General features: G+C 40.5%; 2 protein-coding genes across 6 annotated transcripts in view; both read right to left on the bottom strand.

Annotated features, from left to right (window-relative positions):
• Window positions 1-2100, bottom strand: part of TMEM168 (transmembrane protein 168) — a 47934-nt gene extending 45834 nt beyond the window's left edge. For 2 of the 4 annotated variants that reach the window (XM_043463161.1, XM_043463162.1), the window contains exon 1: window positions 1456-1797. The gene's annotated coding sequence lies outside the window, so the exon portion shown is untranslated. Of the gene's footprint in view, window positions 1-1455; window positions 1816-1971 lie in introns of those variants that run through there. The other 2 variants (XM_043463160.1, XM_043463159.1) reach the window with 2 other exon arrangements.
• Window positions 2101-12336: 10236 nt separating this feature from the next.
• BMT2 (base methyltransferase of 25S rRNA 2 homolog) overlaps window positions 12337-15870 on the bottom strand; it is a 77598-nt gene continuing 74064 nt past the window's right edge. For both annotated transcript variants that reach the window (XM_043463156.1, XM_043463157.1), the window contains one exon: window positions 12337-15577. In XM_043463156.1, coding sequence (XP_043319091.1) covers window positions 14948-15577 — 630 coding nt within the window. In that variant the 3' untranslated portion in view covers window positions 12337-14947. The remainder of the gene's footprint in view (window positions 15578-15870) is intronic.

Below are 15870 nucleotides of genomic sequence, written 5' to 3'. Positions count from 1 at the left end.
CCTTTTCACTGGGTCTGCCAGCACAAATGATTCAGTGGGAATTACTTGAGAGGCAGATAAAAAAGGAGCACAGAAGAGTCCACTGAATACAGGAAAAGTTAATAACTGTCAGGTCTGTTTTATAGCATCCTATATACTATTCTCACCACCTATATTTAATGGTCACCAAGTCCTGCCCACTCTTCTTCTTAGACACTTCTTAAATGTTTCTACTTCTTTCCATCCTCAAGATCATAACCCCAATTTTGGTCACTATCATCTCATGGCTGAATGTCTCCCTGTATCCACTCTTGCCCTTCTCCAAGAAGTATACAAAAAGCCAATACTTGTCACATCATTCTGTTATGTAAAAGCCTCCAAAGACTTCCCATTACTCTAAGCAATAAAGTCCAAACTCCTTACAATGCCTTAGGCGGCTTTCCTCATTGGATGTGAGTAACTCTCCCGCCTCATCTCTTACCATTCTTTGTATTCTAGCCACACGGATCTTTCAATTCTGAACTACACTAATGCTATTCCCTCTCCAGGTGTACTCCTTTCTCTCCTCCAGACCCCACCGTAGGTCCTCACACCTGGCTCACTCCTACTCTTCAGATCTCAGCTTAAATCATTTCTTAGGGCAATCACCTTGACTCATTTATATGATCCACGTATTTTCTGTATAATAGGAAAAACATTGATCATCAACTGTTTAATATCTGCATTCCCCACTAGATCACAAGGTCCCTGAAAGTTTGTCTTCAAAACTGTACACCCAGGGTTTATCAGAAAGTTTGACTCCAAGTAGATATTCAACAAATACCTGAAGAAATGAAGACTGATACAGAAGTAACTATATTTAATAACAATGTCAATCAGTTATAGGACGCATATTAATATACAAAGAGAATAAACAAGTTGTCTAATAACCCACAACTACGAAGTCATAGAGCTAAGGGAGATACCATGAATGTTTGGCTTGTTTCTCTCTCAGCCTTACTCCAGCCTTCACTTAACTCATCCAAATTCCTCCAAACCAGCAAGTTCTCTTTTACGTCCTTCTAGATAATGGTTCACTGAGCCCAAGAAACACTATCACATGCATCGTCTTCTGACTCAGAAACTACTTACGTCCAGTCTAGGGGAAGTGTCAAAAGCTGAAAGAATCTACAGAGCAGCCAGGGTCGGGGAATTCCAGTGCTTCGGTTCTATGAATTCATGAGAACAACTCTTTGGACCCATCCCACACGAGGAGAAAGGCACCTCGAATATTAAAGCCCTCAGCAATACGGCAGCAATAGCAATTCTTCTTCCATTCTGCCTCCTCCTAGGAGGAGGCCTAAAAAGCAGCCCGGCTGTTGGGGACCACAAGTGGGCACCCAGCTGAGTGGGGAACCGCTGGGGGATACGGAGAGACGCCCTGCCTTCCATCCTCCACCCCACACCATCAACTTCTCCCCAGGCAGGTATCCCTACCTCCTTCCCGCGAGGCCGGCCGGGCGGAGCTCGGGGCCCGCACCACGCCGAGCCCTGCGCGCTGTCCGCGCCTGGGTCTCGCCGCCCCGCCGGTGACCCCGTGTCCCGGACTCGGCCGCTGCTACGAATGCTCTCTCAGCCCTCGGAGTCGGCCCTTGGGCCAGCAGGGGAAAGGAAGGGTCCTTGCGGCTGAGTCTGCGATTCGGAGCGGGGACACGGCACTCCAGGGGAGTCGAGGGCCCCACGCCACACGCACTAGCACACGCCAGTCTCATCGGAAACTTTCTCCGTTACTGGCCCGGCTGCGGCCGCCATATTCCCGCCGGCGGATTCGCGACCGTACGGAACGCCGCCGGAGTCAAGCCGCGCGACGCGCTTCCTCCGCGAGACCCGGCAGCCGGCCCCTGGCCCCGCCCAAAGCCGCCGCACCGCCGCGGGCCCAGCTGCTCTCGCACTGCTCCACCTGGGGCACGAGCCGTCGCCTCGGCGGACCTAGAGTGGGCGGGGCACTGGTACCTGGAAGATCACGGAGGATCGGCCGTGTCCGTCAAGCTTCTAGGCCGCCGCCTCGGGTTGGACCGAAACTGGGGCAGGATGGGCAGGCCGACTACCCAAGGACAGTAACTACCGTAGGAGGCGTTGCTGCTCTTAAGTATATATCGCATAATATATGGCTTTGTGTCCACTGAGCGGCTAAAAGCCCAAGCTCCTTAGTCTCGCCTTCAAAGCCCTTCTGGCTTCATTTTCTAATTAAAGCCTCCCTTTAGTCCACCGTCCGGTCTTTATTCCGCCAACAACGCTGAGCTCCCCAGTCCTGGCCTGCCCCATTCCCCTTCTCCCCCAGTCTCTTACGCGTTCACCCGCCCCACAGCCCGAGGGTCTTTCAGAGTGCAGGGCTGATTCTCTTTTGTATCTCAACTCTGAATAAACCTAAGGGGATAGTACTCAGAGGCAGCGTTTCACAACAGCTGTGGAGCTGATGATTTGCATTCTGGTTTTTCCTATTCGAATGTGCGACCTCGGCTTCTCCATCTAAAAAATATTGTGAATATTCAGGGAAACTTTTTTCCCCCCTGGAATCATAAGGTACTCAGAAAGTATAAATCCCCCTCCCTCTCCAAGAAGCACTTCCTGTTTGCCAGTCTTCTGTCCCTACCATTATTTTCTACTGTTTATAGCTCTTGGTGGTGGAGCTCTTGGTGGTGGCAGTTTAGTCGCTAAGTTCGTGTCCGACTCTTGCAACACCACGGACTGTAGCCTGCCAGGCTCCTCTGTTCACGGGCTTCTCCAGGGAGAGGTAACTATTTAACTTTAATCAGCACACTCCAGGGTGGGTAATTAGCATTTGAAAGATTAATCAGAACTCTTCAAAGTTGGATGCACAAGTGCCTACAATGCTCCTGCTGTTGCTGCTAAGTCACTTCAGTCGTGTCCGACTCTGTGCGACCCCGTAGATGGCAACCACCAGGCTCCCCCGTCCCTGGGATTCTCCAGGCAAGAACACTGGAGTGAGTTGCCGTTTCCTTCTCCAATGCGTGAAAGTGAAGTCGCTCGGTCGTGTCCAACTCTTAGTGACCCCATGGACTGCAGCCTACCAGGCTCATCTGTCCATGGGGTTTTCCAGGCAAGAGTACTGGAGTGGGGTGTCATTGCCTTCTCCGGTGCCTACAATATCAGTAAGTAAATCTTCCCTAGAGATGTGTTAATTAGAATAAAAGATTAGAATTTTTCATTGTGGAAATAACTGATGGTCAGGATATGTGGCCAGCTAGACTATTGTACAGGCACTTCTGTCTTTGCATAAATGTGGTATGTCTGTTGAGTCTAGCAGAGGGACACCCATCAGAGTGGCTCCTTTGGAGTCTAGACTTCTGTTTTGTACCTTGTCACAAAATATTGTCTGTGTGCTGTTATTTTGTGTGCCTGCTTGTTGATAAATATTTGTGTAGTATTCTCCTGTCTGAGACTTGCTTTCATTGTAGGACACTATCTAGGGCCAAGGGAGGATATGAGTACCTCTCACCCATCTTCAGTTGTTGAAATCTGCCAGCATTTACTAAAAGGACCCGACGATTGTGAAGGCCAAGTGCTGCTTATATTCTTTCACCGTATTTCTTTCATTTATCATTTCCTATCAACTTGCACTGCCACTATCTGAGCTGAGGTATTGACCCTGAATTACTTTAGGAGCTTCAATGCTGGTCACCTCCCTGTCAGCCTCACCACAGCCTAACCCACCACACGGGGCCCCTGACAGATATACTCTGCAGACACTGTGTCACTTCTTGTATTAAAATCAATGAAATATACAAACTAGAAAAATTAAGTCCAAACTTCCTAATATGGCACCTGAGGCCCTGAGGGGTTTGTTCTAAGCCCCAACCCCTTGCCTGGTGCCATTTATCTTGAAACTACAAGTATTAGGGTCAGTTCTTGGATGTCTGCCACATGGATAGCCAAACACCTGGATATGAAACAGCCACCTGGGAACTATTTCAGTGACAGAATTCAAGCTGCAGTTACTGATGACAGTGTAATGATCCTAACTGGGACATCCATTCTTCCAACACTTGCTTCTCTGCAGGCAAGATCTGTGTGCTCCAGGCCAGGAATTTCACCAGAGGAGTTACTTCAGATTAAGAACACCTGTTGAAAATAGACTCATAATTTTAACAAAAAGAGGAGGGGGCAGCACCTATGGCAGGGGAAATGGATGATCTTACCATTTCAGTCCTGTGTAGAAAGGGGGTCATAGATAGTTCCTACATTATTTCTAAGTTCTCTCTTATTTTTCTCCTACTTCTTTCAATTCTTCAATCCTGTTCTAGGGCTAAATCAACTCAGGTTTTCCATAAGCAATCTTCTTGGCCTGATTCTTTTTTATTTCTATGTATTACTTTGAGATTACAGTAATGTTATTTCACCTCAAACATATCAAATCTTTACAAAAACACAAGGATGTAAATGTTTTCATCACCATTTTATAGATAAAGTATCCAAGGTCCAGAGAAACTACACTGTCCCAATGCAGGGACTTAAACCTCGGTCTTTGGGCTTCAAGTCCTAGGCCATCAAGTACAACTTTCTACCATTCCCCTCTACAGGAAGCACAATCTCATCGTTGCTGTTCAGAGTAAGCAGGGAAGGATTACAGTGTTCAGTCCTGGTACACTTACTGTAATCATCTGGAAGCTCTTCAGCCTACATACCCATGCCGTCCAGATCAATTAGAGTCACCCCTGCAGTGAGTCCCAGGTAGTGCGTTTAAAAGACCCTCCCTTCCACCTCCCCAGTGATTCTAAAGTGAAGCACGAGTTGAGAACCACTGAGTTATTAGTTCCGTTAGTGTAGTGATTCTCCAAGTGTTAGAAATGCAGATTATCAGGACCTCCCCCCGAGGTCAACTGAATCAGAAACCCAAAGCGTAGAGCCCAGACTCCCGGATTATGTTCAGATGTATGTATCAGAAAGCTCATAACTGACTTCATAAGTAGTTGTTCCAGAGCAGATGTGGTGCTCCTCAGTGGTAAAGTTCCTGATTCCTTCCCCCTTGTTGCTCTTCTATTCAGGGCATAGCTCCCGCCTCAGTTCAAGATGGTTGCTTAATTTCCATCTCTCACTTCTGAATTCTCATCAAGAAGAAGAAGGAAGTACAAGAGGCAAGGGTATTCCCCCTCACCCCTACTTTAACGACACTTCTTGGAAACTGTATAAGACACTTCGGCTTATGTCACACTGACCAGTATTTACCATTTATAGAGTCTGAAAAATGTGCCATGTTTTTGAGTGGCCACATCCCTATCCAAAAACCAGAGTTGTCTTTCTGAGAAATAAGGGAGAAAAAATAATAGATGACAAGAAGCAGTCTTTTCCAGAGCTTAGTTAACTAACTTTGCATCTCCTGCCTCTCCTGCATTGCAGGCAAATTCTTTACCACTCAGTCACCAGGGAAGCCCTCTCTACTGTATCAATGATGGCAGATTTTTGATCATGTGCTTGAACCATGATTTAGTGAACATTTTCCTTAAATTTAAAAGTTGAGGATGCATTTGCTTTTTACTATTGAAAATACTACAATGATGAGCACTTAAGCTCATTGCACTTGTGATATTATTACATTTTTGATTATTATTTTGAGATAGATTCCTAGATGGGTTAAAGAATATGAATGTTTTTAGGACTCTTAACTAATACTGCTGATTTTCTTGCCAGAAAGGAATCATTTCTGTGTTACCACTGCCAATGAACTACATTATCAACTACAAAAACATTTCATGTTTTGTCTTTCAAAGATTTTTGGGGGGACTAATTTTCCTTTGACATTTTAAAAAAGTTATTTTTGGCTGTACTGGGTCTTCATTGCTGCATGGGCTTTCTAATTTTGACAAGCAGGGGCTACTCTCTAGTTTTGGTGCGTGAGCTTCTCATTGCAGTGGCTTCTCGTTGCAGAGCACAGGCTGTAGGGATTGCGGGCTTCAGTAATTGTGGCGCACAGTCTTAAGTTGCTCCGTGACATGTGGGATCTTCCTGGATCAGGGATCAAAACTTTGTCTCTTGCATTGGCAGATAAATTCTCTACCATTGAACCACAAGGGAAGTCACTTCTTTGACATTTTGGAAATAATGCAGGGACAGGCGTCACTTACATTTGGTGCTTCCATGATGAGAGATGCCCATATTTAGGTAAATTGCATCTAAACTGGCTGTGAACAGTGTGCCAGAATTTCATGAACAGATTTCATTGATATGTACCACTAGATGCAACAGTGCCAGGATATGCTATTCTTCAATTTTAAAATTTTTCTTTAAAGTTTTTCATGCTTTATATTAATGCTAATGAATTTCTTTTCTTCAGTTACATTGTCAGTCCTAAAGAGCACAGATATTTATTGCTTACAGTACCTAGTCTAGTGTAATAGTGTAGTAATGAAGCTTCAATTGATGAATCAAGCAAGGCTCTAAGGAGATGGTTTGACATTCTAATTCCTATTCTGTAGCTCATTCCAGTTGGCACCATTCTCCAGGTCACCGGGGTCCCTCCTACCTTGATAATATTTCTCCTTACACAAGCTTGAGATCTTTTCCTCTCCATCAAAATATTATCTTCTTAACTTTCAAATTCCTGACTTCCTACTTTCCAAGTAACCTGCACTCTGGTACTTTGATCTATACTCATATTTCAATGAAACTAAAAAACATGTAAGTTCCTTTTTACAATCAAGCCATTAGCCCCTCTGTCTTAAGACTGTTTCCTAAGCATCTTTCTACTTATAGGCAGGCTCCAGGGATTTAGCCTGCTTACTTCTCTTCTTTCCAGCAATCATGAATTTTTACTTCTAGGCCTGCTTTGGGAAACATGTTATCTACTAGATTCCTAGTGAAAAGGCCTGAGGTGATTTAAAAACTATAATTATTTCTGAATTACTTCATCTTTCCTACATGTTTTAGCATGTCTGGGCAAACTCACATCCAAACAGGGGACAGAAGTTTGAGGGAGAACTAAATTAATAATGGCCATGGCCATGTTTGTATTCTTTTTCCTTGGGAGAAGAGAATGGGAATAGCTAAAGTGGCATTAGTTAACTGTAAGAAAGATTTGTAGGTCTAGGGTATAAGTGTAAATAACTTAAATGGAGATCTGTAATAGCCTCAAGTGGAATATATCTCTGTGACAAGTCATTCTCCTCAATATCTGATTCTCCCCACACCAGCTCAAAGGTATATGGAAAAAATGTCATAAGGAGACTATACTGATTTACTTGGTGGTGACTGCCCCTTCAACATGTTAGATATACATGCAATTCAAAGATGTATGTGTATTATCCTGGCTTTTCTCTGTGAAGAGTTGTAAATAGGCTGAGAGCCAAGAAACACTTTCAGGCATTGTTTTGTCTTTTGGGTAGTGTTTCCTATTACTATTATGGTTTACATGGGCATTCGAATCCAACAATGAAAACAAATTTATGTTTTACAGTCTTCTAACTATTAATGACAAATTCAAGAGACAGTCCTGCAAGTCGTTATTGTTCAATGGCTCAGTCATGTCCAGCTCTTTGCGATCCCATGGACTGTAGCACTCCAGGCTTCCCTGTCCTTCACCATCTCCCAGAGTTTGCTAAAACTTAATTCCATTGAGTCAGCGATGCCATCCAACCATCTCATCCTTTGTCGTCTCCTTCTCCTCCTGCCTTCAATCTTTCCCAGCATCAGGGTCTTTCCAATAAGCTGGCTCTTTGCATCAGGTGGCCAAAGTATTGGAGTTTCAGCTTCAGCATCAGTCCTTCCAATGAATATTCCGGGTTAATTTCCTTTAGGATTGACTGGTTTGTTCTCCATGCAGTCCAAGGGACTTTTAAGAGTCTTTTCCGGCACCATAGTTTGAAGGCATCAGTTCTTTGTGCTCAGCGTTTTTATTGTCCATCTCTCACATTCATACATAACTACTGGAAAAACCAGACCTTTGACTATAGACCTTTGTAGGCAGAGTAACATCTCTGCTTTCTAATATGCTGTGTAGGTTTGTCATTGCTTTTCTTCCAAGGAGCAAGCATCTTTTAATTTCATGGCTTCAGTCACAATCTGCAGTGATTTTGGAGCCCAAGAAAATAAAGTGTCACTGTTTCCATTGTTTCTCCATCTATTTGCCATGATCTTAGTTTTTTTGAATGTTGGGTTTTAAGCCAGCTTTTTCACTCTTCTCTTTCACCTTTATCCAGAGGCTCTTAAGTTCCTCTTCACTTTCTGCTATAAAGGTGGTATCATCTGCATATCTGAGGTTATTGATATTTCTCCCTGCAATCTTGATTCCAGCTTGTGCTTCATCCAGTCTGAAATTTCACATGATGTACTCTGCATATAAGCTTATGGCCTAATTCTTCATATTTTCTTTTAATTTCAAAAACAGGTTTCATTTTTGGTACTGCTGATAGGCCCAATCTTAGAAATTGTTAAAATATAATGCCTCCCCAGTAGCTCAGATAATAAAGAGTCTGCCTGCAATGCAGGAGACCCAGGCTCAATCCCTGGGTTGGGAAAATCTCCTGGAGAAGAGATTGGCAACCCATTCCAGTATTCTTGCCTGGAGAATTCCATGGACAGAGGAGCCTGGTGGGCTACAGACCCTAGGGTTACATATAGTCAGACACTACTGAGTGACTCACACACACACACACACACACACACACGATGCAAAACAGTTACCAATATATAAAATTATTAAAGACAACCAGTGACATTAATAATAAATGTTTTATATTATTGCAAAAAGTGGAATAGCTTTCTATTAATTGAGCAAAGGTGTTATGTTTAAAAAGAAAATTCACAGTTGAACACTGCTTATATAGACTCAAAATTACTACTCAGTAGTGCCATCTGTAACAAAATTCTTATTTGAAAAATACATACTAAACTACCAAGCTCATTCTAAAACAAATCTGGGATGAAACACACATTTAAATCCGACTTTAAAATAAATTGATTCCAATTGTTATGGTTTGAATTTCTCTAAGACAAAATAATTCAAGGAATTAGATCTGGTAGACACAGTGCCTGAAGAACTAGGGACAGAGGTTTGTGACATTGTACAGAAGGCAGGGATCAAGACGATCCCCAAGAAAAAGAAATGCAAAAAGGCAAAATGGTTGTCTGAGGAGGCCTTACAAATAGCTGTGAAAAGAAGAGGAGTGAAAGGCAAAGGAGAAAAAGAAAGATATACCCATTTGAATGCAGAGTTCCAAAGAATAGCAAGCAGAGATAAGAAAACCTTCCTCAGTGATCAATGCAAAGAAATAAGGGAAAACAATAGAGTGGGAAAGACAGAGATCTCTTCAAGAAAATTAGAGATACAAAGGGAACACTTCATGAAAAGATGGGCACAATAAAGGACAGAAATGGTATGGACCTAACAGAAGCAGACGATGTTAAGAAGAGATGGCAAGAATACACAGAACTATGCAAAAAAGATCTTCATGACCCAGATAATCAGAATGTTGTGATCCCTCACCTAGAGCCAGACATCCTGGAATGGGAAGTCAAGTGGGCCTTAGGAAGGACGGACCACTACGAACAAAGCTAGTGGGGGTGATGGAATTCCAGCTGAGCTATTTCAAATCCTGAAAGATGATGCTGTGAAAGTGCTGCACTCAATATGCTAGCAAATTTGGAAAACTCAGCAGTGGCCACAGGACTGGAAAATGTCAGTTTTCATGCCAATCCCTAAGAAAGGCAATGCCAAAGAATGCTCAAACTACCGCACAATTGCTCTCGTCTCACACGCTAGTAAAGTAATGCTCAAAATTGTCTAAGCCAGGCTTCAACAGTACGTGAATCATGAGCTTGAACAGTTCAAGTTGGATTTAGAAAAGGCAGAGGAACCAGAGATCAAATTGCCAACATTTGCTGGATCATCAAAAAAGCAAGAGATTTCCAGAAAAACATTTACTTCTACTTTATTGACTACATCAAAGCCTTTGACTGTGTGGATCACAACAAACTGGAAAGTCCTTCAAGAGATGGGAATACCAGACCACCTGACCTGCCTCTTGAGAAATCTATATGCAGGTCAGGAAGCAACAGTCAGAACTGCAGATGGACCAACAGACTGGTTCCCAATCGGGAAAGGAGTATGTCAAGGCTGTATATTGTCACCCTGCTTATTTAACTTATATGCAGAGTACATCATGAGAAATGCTGGGCTGGAGGAAGCACAAGCTGCAATCAAGATTGCCAGGAGAAATATCAATAAGCTCAGATATGCAGATGACACCACCCTTATAGCAGAAAGTGAAGAACTAAAGAGCCTCTTGATGAAAGTGAAAGAGAATGAAAAAAGTTGGCTTAAAACTCAACATTCAGAAAACTAAGATTATGGCATCGGGTCCCATCACTTCATGGCAAATAGATGGGGAAACAGTGGAAACAGTGATAGCCTCTTTTTTGGGGCTCCAAAATCACTGCAGATGGTGATTGCAGCCATGACATTAAAAGACACTTGTTCCTTGGAAGAAAAGCTATGACCAACCTAGACAGCATATTAAAAAGCAGGGACCTTACTTTGCCAACAAAGGTCTGTCTAGTCAAAGCTATGGTTTTTCCAGTGGTCATGTATGGATGTGAGAGTTGGACCATAAAGAAAGCTGAGTGCTGAAGAATTGATGCTTCTGTGATCTAGAAGTGTGATGTAGAAGACTCTTGAAAGTCCCTTGGACAGCAAGAAGATCCAACCGGTTCATCCTAAAGAAGATCAGTCCTGAATATTCATTGGAAGGACTAATGTTGAAGCTGAAACTCCAATACTGTGGCTACCTGATGAGAAGAACTGACTCATTTGAAAAGACCCTGATAAGATTGAAGGTGGGAGGAGAAGATGACAGAGGATGAGATGGTTCGATGGCATCACTGACTCAATGGACATGAGTTTGAGTAAACTCCGGGAGTTGGTGATGGACAGGGAGGCCTGGCGTGCTGCAGTCCATAAGGCTGCAAAAAGTCAGACATGACTTGAGTGACTGAACTGAACCGAAGACAAAATAGGGTTTAGAAAACCTAATTACTTTTCTCCCTTGGTAATATCTAGAGGTCCTTAACTAAAATGTTAGCTATTGTAGCATGGTAGTTTCTTGGGGATTATGTAATTTGTGTATGTGTGGAGTGCTCACTCTCATCCGACTCTTTGCAACCACATGGGCCACCACTAACAATCTTGGGGAGCTTTGTGTTCAGTGGATCGTGGATTTGAAGTTTTATTGTAAACTTTTATGGACATTCTGGTTTTGAGGAAGAATAAAATTATCATGATACCAACATTCTTTGTAATAAACATTTGTATTATGCTTTTTTGGACTAGTAATTTAGAGGAATATTTTTCACCTTTAAGTATGTTATTTGCTCAGTTGTGTCCAACTCTTTGCGACTCATGGACTATTGCCACCAGGCTCCTTTGTCCATAGAATTTTCCAGGCAAGAATACTAGAATGTGTTGCCATTCCCCTCTCCAGGGGGTCTTCCCAACCCATCTGAGTCATTTGCTAATAATTTCCAACACCAAGAAGGACCCAAATCTTAAGTCTACATTTCTCTTACCTAGTATGTAAACTCTTGAAGACGAATAGCATTGCAGCCCTGTGCTCAGAAAAGTGTGGGAAAATGGAGCAAAAGCTCTGTTCTATCTTTTTCTTGCCTTTTACAATCAGAATTTTAGTTTGCACTCTTCTAGAGGGATGAACAATATATCCCTCTTATCTACAATATGTTTGTGATTTGCTAAACCGTTTTTCTTTTGTTTTACAACTTTTTTTTTAACCTTTTCAATTGTTATGAAACAAACTAATGGAGTTAAGCAGGGGCAAAGGTATAGGAGCAGTAGGCAATCATTCCTAGATACCGATATCAACTCCATGTAGAATGCTTGTCATCTTCATTAGATCATGTTCTATGAAAGCAGGGGGCTGTGAGCATACCAAGCCCTGCTGTTTCCCCAGCATATTGTACATGGTAGAATTCAAATGTTTCTTTCCTGAATAAAGAATTCCTTCACATTGTGAGAAACCCATCTGCTGCCCTAAAATAACTGATATACTTACGTGATTTATCTTGGATGTAATTTTCAAGGAAAGTAGGATATGATATAGTTGACAAATAATGAACAAGAATTTATGTTGGTTGTTGTCCTCACTCGTTGGTAAATAGTATGACAATAGGGAGGTCACTTGAGCTCTCTGAATCTCGGTGAATGAATTTATGAAATTAAGGGACTGGACTAGATGAAACCAGCTAGAAAATTCTAAGTCATTTAAGTTTCAAATTGCTCCCTAATTCTGAAATCGCTTAGTGAGATTACGTCAAGACCACAAAACTTTCAATTTGTAAATAACAGACAATGAATATTAGAAAATTTAAAATTTTTAATAAATGTGCTTTGTTCACAAAATGTGAAAAAATACAACAAACACAAACATACATTTTCAGGTAAGCCACCTCCCACCACTTGGCAACTACCATATAAACCACTTGATCTAGTCATAATCCTGAAGAAACCAAGCAAATGATCATTTGTTTTTGAAACATCAAATTGTTTTGGAGATACTGTTGTGAATGTGACAGGAGGCCCCTTAACTTTATATCCAAATGAAATCATTTTCAAGAGTACCCATACAGTATTAGAAGGCTCTATGGACTTCTCTTGTCATTATATAGAGAATCTGGCTCCAAGCCACAGGAATGCTTACATTTTAACATTTATATGTTAAATTGGCTTTGGTGGATATTAATACATATTAGTTTAAATCCTGCGCCAACCTAATTTTGAAGATGAATTTACAGTAACAAATGAGATTTATATATCCAAACAAACTTATACTAAATCAGAGTATAGGTTTTTATAAAGAGATATTTCTTTAAAGTACTATTTAAAATACACCATGCACACTTTGGAGCATAAGCAGAATCAACATCTGTAAACAATCAGAAGATTTTATAGCACCAACATTTTAGCTGTAACACAAAGGCTAAATCCAAGGTCAAATACTTATACCAGCCTCTCAAAAGTATGGTTTTCATTTACTTTCAAAGCACTTTCATTTCGTATGTTGTTTTCTTTGCCCTTAAGACGGCATTTAGCCCAATCACAGAAAATGGCTGTATGGTAAAGGGGGTACTACCAACACACGTTTCTATGTTACCCTCAACACAGTACTTTTTTTTCCCCTCCTTCTTTCGGGTGAACTACAAGATTTGACCTGTAGTGCTTAACTGGAAAGAAAGTCCTAATTTTTCTTTATAATTAAGTAATCTTATGTTATTGAAAGTAAATGCAAAACTTCAAGTTACTTCTGGCACATTTGAGCAACCAATATTTATTGCATTTACTCAACTGATTTTTAGGTTAATTACAATCTTGTTACTTTCATTAATTTAGAATTTGAAATTTACTTTGAAATATTGGGTACACACACTTAGCCGTTTATATCTTACAGGGTAAATTTTGTATTTCTAAATAAAGTTTGACATTCAAAGTTAACTACAGCAATTCACAATAAGCACAAAAACACTTTTACCAGAGTAAAGAAGTGCAGTTTATGAATTTAGGATCAACTATTGAAAATGCAAGTTTCCTTTAAAAACACACACACACAACATTAACCATGAAATCTGAAACTGTGATATTTCAGTGCAAAAACCTCAGTATGAGGTAATTTTAATGTAATAACCACTTGAAAAAAAAATCCACACAGTGGCACTCTTAAAAATGACAGTTTACATGACAATTGCTGGCTGACAAGACAACGGTGGACTAAATGTTCTTAGCCATTTAAACATTTAAACTGATCTTGTCTTGTTGGACATATATTTCTCCTTAGTCATTTGCTTCTGATTCAGAAACACAGAAAGGCATTTATCAATGTGGAAAGGGAAAATTCCCACAGCCAACTAATGTTTATATATTCAAAGACAAATTTCTGCTAGGGCTTTAGATAGAAACTAGAATACCGAAAGGTCAAAACCATTTTATGAGATTACCAGCAGAGGGTTAATTTAAAAATTTTCTATATAGTTTCCAGACTTGTAGTGCAGCTCCTCCTTAACAGAAAGGTGAGGACCCTACTAAGGTTGGTCTAGGTAGAACGTAAGCTCTCTTACAAGTGCAAACCCTTTCACAAAGGTGTGTTAGGTCAGTATCGAGTATTATATTGTTCCTTGCTTAAATAGAGAATTTTGTAATGAAACCTAAATTTAAAAAAGTAAAAGTGAATTCTCACAGTTAAATATACTCACCACCAATGCCCAAATCAACAAGAAGGATATGGAAACTCTATTTTGGCAATGGTGTTTACTGTACTGTGCTAATCAAATTAGAATACATACGTTGGGGGAAACAGATCCCCAATGTCTGATGTTGCCAAATGAGCAAGAAAGAAAGAGAGTCATCATCAGTTCCAAAAGGTCTAGGGAATGCTGAATCATCAGACAAAACTGAGCCAAAATGGCTTTCTATAACAGGTAACAATTTAGTTAGAAAAAAGGAATAAGATAAGTGCATCACAAAACTACTAAACCAATCTATCTCTCTCTGTCACATTTAACTTGTGAGTCATCAAAGTGCAATCTACAGCTTTCTACATACATATTTTAGTTTCTCATCACAATGGTTTAAAGTCAACACTGAGAAGATGAAAACAAAAATACATAGCAAATTATGCTTCATTTTTCACAATAGCACTAAAGAGAAAAAGGTACCTTTCTATAATATCTTAGTGCTAAATGCTAAGTAACAGTGGTTTCTGCTAGGACAGGAGTCACTCTGCATGAAACATTAAGCTTTCTCTATAAGAATAAATTTTAAAATCCAGAAGTAGAAAAAAATAGCAAACTCTGTAAACCTTTGCATTTCTTCTATGCAAACCAGGTTTTAAGTACTGAGTTCATGTTAGTATTTCTGATTAGTGTAAGCAATTAAGTTTAGGAGTCGGGATTGAAAGGGTCTTTTGCTTTTATATTAACTTAAAAGTAATATGGGGTCTTCTAGCTCATAGAAAGGAATAGAGCTGGCTTGACTTTCTCCAGAATCTGAGTCATATGGAGCATCAGGGAGCTCTGTGAAACCATATGCTAGTTGTTCATCTTCTATATCTGATCGAACGTAGCAGGAAGGGTTAGAATATTCCTCATCTTCTATACTGTTGAAATCTTGAGGAATATATAACATCCCTGGGTAGTTCCTACTAACCAAGTCACTTGTGGTTTTTAGGGAGGTTTTTCTAAATGCCATCAGATGCATATGTGAAAATTTTGAATACTTGAAACGTTTAAAGCCCAGGGACTCTATAGCAATCTTCCAGCTTTTCATCATCATAGCATGACGGTTCTGATGGGAAGAATCAGGTGTGATGATAAGCAATAAACCATTTAACACTAACAGTTCATGGGCTTTTTTGCAGCAAATCCATCGCTGGTAAGGTGATGGAAAATAAGAAAGAAGAAGAGAGAAAACAACCACATGGAAAAGTTCTCCGGGAAGAGAATCAATAGGGTTTTTCAGCTGCTTCAAAAAGGCATCTATAGCATCTTGTGCAAGCTGGAGTGGTTGCTGAAGCTGCAAGTTCAAGAAGTCACATTTATATACACTCTGCAAAAAGGAAAAAACAAGGCATATTGAGAATTTTAAGATCACTTCCATCGAACTACACAAATTTTAAACCAAACTATTTCACAGCATTTCTATATAATTCAAGTTTTAAGTATGTACCTTTCACTTCTAAATTATTCCACTTACAGAGACTTATTCAACCAAAACTTTTACTCAGAAAAGTCTGAGTAATTAAGGCTAGAGAATTTCTAGTCATCATTTTTAAAAAATGTATTTCTGAGAAACAATTAAAAATACTTTAAAAATATATATTTTTTAAAATATTAAGGCTT

The sequence above is a fragment of the Cervus canadensis genome, chromosome 3 (genome assembly GCF_019320065.1).
Source record: "Cervus canadensis isolate Bull #8, Minnesota chromosome 3, ASM1932006v1, whole genome shotgun sequence".
NCBI lineage: Eukaryota > Metazoa > Chordata > Mammalia > Artiodactyla > Cervidae > Cervus > Cervus canadensis.
This window is presented reverse-complemented; position numbering and strand designations above follow the sequence as displayed.